Below are 8,041 nucleotides of genomic sequence, written 5' to 3'. Positions count from 1 at the left end.
TGTGATATTGATAACCCGAAGGTCCTTGATTTCATTCTCCCATTAGTTTATTATTTATTTATTTTTTAAACTCCAATTTATTTTATTTTTTTATAATTTTAATACCATTCAGGTTTTGGCAGCAGGTGGTTAAGAAGTGGTGCCCACTGAATTGAAATATTTATTAGATGATTTAATCCCTCACAATTCACTCTCAGAAACTTACCTTACAAATCTTCTTATTCTTCAATTGTGCTCTTATTTATTTGACAGTTGGAATTGCGACTTAACTCCATTTCAACAATTTTCACGTCTTAAAGACATAGTGCTAAATTCTCAATAGATGGCAAATTGTACAAATATTTGTATTCATTACTTTATGAGGGAAATTGGAACAAAGGAGTCATGTAGAAGTTTTTCTTTCATCTTCAAATCCAAATGGTCATCAATATACTGTATGTAGAGTGGGTGGAAGTATCTAATGATACATATATTTCAGAATATACTCAATCAACTTTTTATTACATCACTGTCGGTGATTATGTATAAGTATTCAGATTATTCATTCTCATAATACAAAACCAATCTCATATCCTTTCATAATATTTACATTTTCATCATATATGTACTTTTGAAAAAAGCACTGTTTATTTTTAAACAAATGTGTAGGTACTGAATATTCATAACATTGACACATTTCCTCAAACAATTTTGTATCCTACTTGTCAAAGCTGCTCTTCCTAGCCACGCATTATGTCTACCTCATGTGAAAGCTTTGTTTATTGTTTAATTCTTTTTTAAGTAATACCTTGAAAAATTCTTCAACTTTTATTGAAGATAATATATTTTATTCCATAGGTATTTTAAAATACATAGATTTCCCCGAGCTGTTCTAGAAATATTGTGGTAAACTTATTATCTGAAAAGAACATTACATACATATATACAGTTATATATATATATATATATATATATATATATATATATATATATATATATATATATATATATATATATATATATATATATATATATATATATATATACTTTGTATTTTGACCTGGTACACTGAACTTAGATTATTACTGATAATACATTAAGCCATTAGCATACATATATTAACCCATGAACAACTGCAAGTCCCATCTGGGTATCATGTACTCTAAGCCATCTTTTATTACTTAAGGAAAACAGGATGAAGGCATGGTTCATTGGCAGAATGTTTGCTGGGGTAAAACAATGCTTAATGTAGAATGTGTAATCAATTGGTTCTGCAAGCTAGCTGCTTCTTTCGGTCAGAGCAAATGTGAAGTGGATTTTGAAAGCAGCTAAGTATTCATATAGGAGAATCATTTACAGTCCAGGGGTTTCATCTTGATGAACTACTGAAGTATTTAGAAATTATCACTCTTTTAATGCCATTCCACTTTGGATTGTTATAATAGATCCTAGATCCCCATAGTTCTGTCTTTGAAAGAAATCAATGAAATATTCCAAATGATGATGATGACGTTGCCCTGAGTTCTGATGCTGAAAATGATGAGACAGTTGTGGAAATTCTCCAATAACAGGTAACAGACAATAAAGATATTGATGATGATGAACCAGCAGATCTTCCTGGACCCATTGAAATTTATCATGCAGCACAAAGGTATGATTTAATTATGATGACCTTCATGCCATCACATATATGAAATGATATTGACCTACCAACAACAAAAAAGGAGTGACACCTTTGATTATAATGAAAAGGAAGAAAACCCATTTATTCTAAAAGTTACCTAAACTGAAAAGATGTTTAAAAGGAAAAAAGGAGGATGGATCTCGTCAGCACACTTGAAGGCAAGAGCTAAGTGCAGCATTTTCTGAAGCTATTTAATGAGAGAAATTTCACATACACTGTCTGGCAGACCAACACAAATATAGCACAGAAAATTATTATTTTAATTTTCAAATAGTTTCCAAATAGAAAATGCATCAAATTCTTCTCTTCATTGGTTGGTATTCTCTACCTCAAGACAATTATATTGGCATGAAGATGGACATTTGATGGGTGAGAAAATACAAGGGTTGAAACCAACTGTGGAGACAAAAGTGCTTCTTTCATCTCAATGATTACTCTTACCTGAAAGGAATACCAGCAAATTGAAGGGATGAGATCTTCAAGGACCAATGAGGAACAAAATAAAAGAAAACTCCCTGCAACCTGGTGTGTCGTCTGCAATTTTGAGCATTGGTGAACAAATGATACAAAATTTTGGGCACTATGGAATCAATTAATTGATAGATTTGAGCAATAGATGATCTGCAGTGCTTGCAGACAGGATATTGTTCCGTGGGGCGAATGTACGGAAGGAAGGGCATGAGCAGTAGAAATAATGCAGGCATGAGCACACTTGGGCCATCTGCTGTCTTTAAAAATGATTTCAATTTCGGACACACCAAAAACAAAATTTTCTTGAATGATTTATTCACCCGATTATATATTCGCGGTCTGTTGGTTTTGGGGCAACAGGGATTTCTTGATTAAAAAATGAATATGCATCCTATTTCCACTGATGAGGAGTTGAAAAAAAATAATGTAAAATATGCTACTACATGCAACAGATTGAATTCCATTTGCAGAGTGAAATGCTGCCAGTATATAGAACAAACAGCCTTGTATGGCTACTGAGCAACCATGAAACCAACGAGACTGTCATGAGTGAAGTAGTGGAGCTTTCGTTTAATCGATATCTGACACAGAAAAGACTGGGAGGAAATATTTGCCAAAACTATACACGAACCATATTCTTAAAGACATCAAAACCTCTGGAATTGGGGAATGCATTGAAGGGACAGAAATGGGCATATTGAAGAAGTATGCAGAGTATGAGACAAGTGCAAGAAACCAGTGCTCTATATGCAAAGTTGGACTTTGATTTTACCTCATGAGTAAGTATATTGGCTCATTGATGAAAGAGGCAATATACTTACTCACTGTTACTTATTTGCCAATGAGCCTTACAAATACTTACAATATATACAATCAAAATGACTAGGTACCATCGCCTCCATTTGGAGATGGGTAAAAAGTTTAAATTTTGGAAAAAAATACAGGGACTCTCATTTGTAGAATATGATTTCCTTTAAAATAAGTTGTAAATGTAGAACAACAGGGCAAAAAATAGCAGTCAATTGATTAAGATCAGGCTGGAAAATAATTATTGTTACTTGACTTTTTGAAGCAGGTATTGCAACATGGGTGCATTTCCTTCAATAATAAATACACATGTCAAGGATTAAACATTATTTAGCGATGAAACTTTCATACCAATGTAAGGAAACCCATTTTGTTTCCTTAGGATTCTGGAAACTTTTATGATGCAATAAAATTTTTATCTTACACTAGGGTATTGGAATTCATATTATGCTTAATCATCATTTGAGTTGAAAATCATATTGAGTTGGCTTCTTTATCATGAAATACTTTAATTGCAGCTAAAATATGTATGAATTATGCTTTGAATGGAACCCTAATTATTTAAGTTCACTGATTAGACAGGTATTAGATGTCTGTGGTGAAAAACATAAATTCAGCTTGCTCTTGTCTTTGCAGGATGGGTATGTGCAATTGTAAAACTTTATGTTGACCTGCTTCAAAAGATTAGATAGAGCATGGATCTCTATCACATCAATCCCTTACTTAACAAAGGAAAGGAAATACAGGCTTTACTTGGAGAATTCCTAAATGGAAGGGGAAGAGAAACCATGTACTATCTTCCCCCATACTTGGTCAATTACTTTGTTTGGCCACAAGATGTCTGCACCATGACACGATTGCTACTTGCTGGTTATGTTATAGGTAATTTTTCCTACATTGTTTACCTTATTGTTTTATAGCAAATTTTTCAAGACTGCTGCCATTCTGAATCATGTTCAACTTCAACCCTGCAATGCATTAAATTTCGTTTGATTAATTGATGAGTATTGCCACCCAGTTAGCATACCATGTGATTCTAAATGTTTATAGAGGTGGTTCTTCTCTTTTTCATCATAAGTTACTGAGATGGAAATAATATTTTTCATCGAGTACCCACTTTTTTATGGTTGTGTGACTATTTATTGACATTGGTAATTTGGGAAACATTTGCCCCCTTTTATTCCCGATTCACATTTTTATTTCCTGTTGCATCTGAAGGGTGGGATGGGTTTTGCCTGATAAGATTGCTGTTATTCATGAGCCATTTATTGATCAACTCCAAGAAGAATTGGGGTAGATGCTCTACAAATTCCATGAGGAATTATTCGCCGTTCTTTAATGTGGTCAACTCGATATTGAAAACATAAAAATACAATGACAAACAATATATGTGAGTGTGTGATGAATCTAACACCAAGTAAATGTCATTGTTGCCGGCATTTTGGTTTAGTTACTGACCTAGTAATGAAAAGAAATAATACATTTTTTCTTTTTTATCACTAATTCAGATAGTATATTTTCTTTGTCTCATTCAGGTTATGCGATGATGTAATTGCCATCTAACCTATAAACCTAGTAAAGAGTGAAATGTGCAAAAGCTATTTGCCTGAAGTTTTACCAGCAAAAATAAAAGTACATCAAATGTAAAATATCAAATGAATCAATGCAATACAAAAAATAATTTATTCAACCTATACCTTGGGTAGTAAATATGTTGTATAAATACTAAGTCCTCATGTTTCAATTTTAAAATTCAAAGATAAATAAATATTTCTGCAATAAATTTTACCTCTGCAATAAGATAAATAAAATACCTCTGCAATAAAGTTAGCTTTATAAATACAAAACAATATTTTTTTGCATTAATCTTATGTACATATATGCATACACCTTTATATATTGCTAGGCTGATCATAAAACCAATTGAATCATGTGTACTTTGAAATCCTCTTGAAAAGACTATCAATATCATGGTATTTATTTAAAAAAAATTCACTTTGATAACCTAAGAAAGCATATAAGCACTATTTCTTTCCCTCTTAAGTATTTATTCCTTAAGAGGATTCAATAAGGATTAAAAATAAAATATTGACTTAAACAGGCTATATATTGATAAAAGCTAAATTTGGCATCTCAATGTAATAAATAGAATTTTTTTGTAATAGTAATAGTTTCAAGCACTGGGCATCATTTTGATAAAAGTCATTGCTCAAAAGTTGCTTGTCATTGGCTGCATTAAATTATTTTCTCCATTGTGCCTAATTTTTCAAAATATAAATCCTAATTAAAGTATGCAGCATTGTTGCCTGTTGGCATACTTTAGTTTGAAAAACTTTACCCTTGGTTAAGAGTGAACACGATCAGCTCTCCATGAACATTCAAAATAACACTGTAGGTGCCTGTTAGTTGGTGGATTTAATTGTTGTGAATTGTGGAGCGATAAAGTTTTTTCTGGTAATTATTTCAGGCTAAAATTTGAGTTCCATCATTACCATTCCCATTGAGACATTGAAAAGATCTTTGTCAATAACTGGCAAAGTTTTCTATATCTGGTAGTCTAATGCTGCAGATTTCATTTTGTGACTTCAGCTTGCATGGAAACTAAAAGTTCTTTCAATTAAAAGAGTGCAATTTAAATGACACTTAATTTCATATTTTCCCCACTTGATAGGCCTAAATCAATTTCATATTACCATTGAAACTGCAGTAAGAGTTTTAGAGATGTCTTAACCTTCAATTTGCAAGGATGCATTAAAAAAGTTACAATATTTAAAGATGTGATCAGTCACAAAGAGGAAAAAAACCACATCAGTAGCTTGAATAGTACAGTATATGTATTATCTTATCCTGGTGTGCCAATTGCAGTGCAAAAAGATAGCTGACATAAAAGGGATGACTTCCATTTTATAATTAATTAACAGTGGTAACATATTTGCTAAATAAATATATATTCTCTGCTTGCGTTAGGTGCAAAATACCTCCTGGATGGAACCCATTAGATGGCTGAACATTCCTACTTCAGTTGTCACAAATCAATGAAAATGGAATTTCTTAGTTCATATTGTAAATTATCTGCCCAACATAAAGGAGCCTTTACTAATCAAAGCAAAGATAATGGCAACAAATTTAGCAATTTAATAAAAACTTTGGAACTCTCTGTCTTGCATTTCTGAATGACACATCTATTATTTTTCAGTTATGTAAAGCCTGATCAAAAGAATTATATAATGCTACGTATTAACACAGAAAGTGATTCAATTGTACCATATTGACTTCCAACCTATCATCAATTCACCATCTCAACTCTTAAACTGCACTTATGACACTTTTGAGATATGAATTCATCATTTCTTATCTTCCTTCTTTGCTGTTCCTCACGTAGATACTTTGACAGATGCACAATATTCTCAAAATTCTTTTAACAATTAAGACTTATCAGTAATGTCATTAGCCAATATTTGGTGAATACTTAATGAACATCAAATAATCATTTCTCTCACTAAACTGATGATTCCAATTCTCAGTCTGACAGAACCATAATTTTCAAATGTCTCAATTCTTTCACTACGACATAAAACCTGATAGACAAAAAGCAATTTTAAAAACTGTTACCATAAGAGCTGGTTGACTCTTATATTAATTAAGGTACTTATGAATTAAACTTTCCCCAATGTATTTAGTCATAACAATGATTCGGGTTAATAATGACTCATTGAAATATTTTTTTTTCATTTCAACTCTGGGATTTAGTCTTGGTTAATGCCAATACACTATGTCTCTCCTGGACAAAAATAGCTTCAAAATTTACCTACAACTAAATTTATTATTTTTCTCCAAAATGAAAAACTCTCACTTCTTGGCCTAAAATACTGCAACAATGTATGTCATTTTTACAATATAGGCCAGAGTACTTGTAGATATCCAGTCAACTAGCCATTCAATTTTTAAAATCACTTTAATGGTCCACATTTTTCATTATCCCTCCTCCAAGGAGAGATCATTTCCTAAGATCCTATGGTAATACGGCTTCGCTTTCCCCAGTGCAGCTTGTTATGAGTTTTTTAAAACTGTGTGATGACCATCTTGGTGATGGCGGTGGCCGTTGCCCGCCAAGGTATTTCTCTTGCTCTTCCTGCCAGGCTCAGTCCCGCCTTCTTCACCCGCGTCTTTCAGCAGATGCCTCATTCTGTCCTTCTCATGGAGGTGATGCCTCAGCTTCTGCTCGACGGCTGCAAGGGCCCTGAGTTGCTCCTTGAGTATTGGAACATTAATGATGATCATTTATTAATGAGAAAAATAACCAATTACAACACATACATGAGAGAGCACTAATGTTAACATGAAGAAACTCCACCAAATAAAATATTGCCATAATATTAGTACATTTTCTCAGATAGATAAACATGTACATTAAGTACTATACAAATCTTAACATAAAAACGGCAACAATGGGTAACATTAAATGTAAAAACTTACAAAATAAATGAAACTACAATATTTTGCAGAATAGAAATGGCTGGAATGGAAGTACACAGTAAGAGTGAAATAATGAATGATTCTATATCATGAATCAGTTGCTGCCCTCATAATAAAACTTACACATGCATTTAACAAATAATAGTTGCTATGACCATTTATTTTAGAAATTTGATTTTTTTTGACCCTGTGATGAGAAATTTTAAAATGTATTGACTGAAGTAATTTCATGGTATCATACAACCAATACAAAAATATCAATTTGTAATTTTTCCTTAAATCTAGAATTGATGCCACATCAACTGAGGGCATTGCAGTGCTGCAATCAGATGAAATTGAATGGTCCAGTGCATAGAAAGAAACTGTTGACAAGCAGTCTTCTTGTTTATATATATATATATATATATATATATATATATATATATATATATATATATATATATATATATATATATATATATATATATATACACACACATATATATATATACACACACACACATATATATATATATATATATATATATATATACATATACATATATATATATACATATATATATATATATATATATATATATATATATATATATATATATATATATATATATATATATATATATG

The 8,041-nt window shown here is 31.6% G+C and overlaps 1 protein-coding gene across 2 annotated transcripts in view; it reads right to left on the bottom strand.

Annotated features, from left to right (window-relative positions):
- Nucleotides 1-472: 472 nt before the first annotated feature.
- Nucleotides 473-8,041, bottom strand: part of LOC139698896 (uncharacterized) — an 841,340-nt gene continuing 833,771 nt past the window's right edge. For both annotated transcript variants that reach the window (XM_071597847.1, XM_071597848.1), the window contains one exon: nt 473-7,192. In XM_071597847.1, coding sequence (XP_071453948.1) covers nt 6,992-7,192 — 201 coding nt within the window. In that variant the 3' untranslated portion in view covers nt 473-6,991. The remainder of the gene's footprint in view (nt 7,193-8,041) is intronic.

Source organism: Hetaerina americana, unplaced genomic scaffold (assembly GCF_022747635.1).
Source record: "Hetaerina americana unplaced genomic scaffold, ioHetAmer1.1.p SCAF_9, whole genome shotgun sequence".
In the NCBI taxonomy this organism is placed as follows: Eukaryota; Metazoa; Arthropoda; class Insecta; order Odonata; family Calopterygidae; genus Hetaerina; species Hetaerina americana.
The sequence above is the reverse complement of the archived record's forward strand: the minus strand, read 5'-3'. Positions and strand labels throughout refer to the sequence as shown.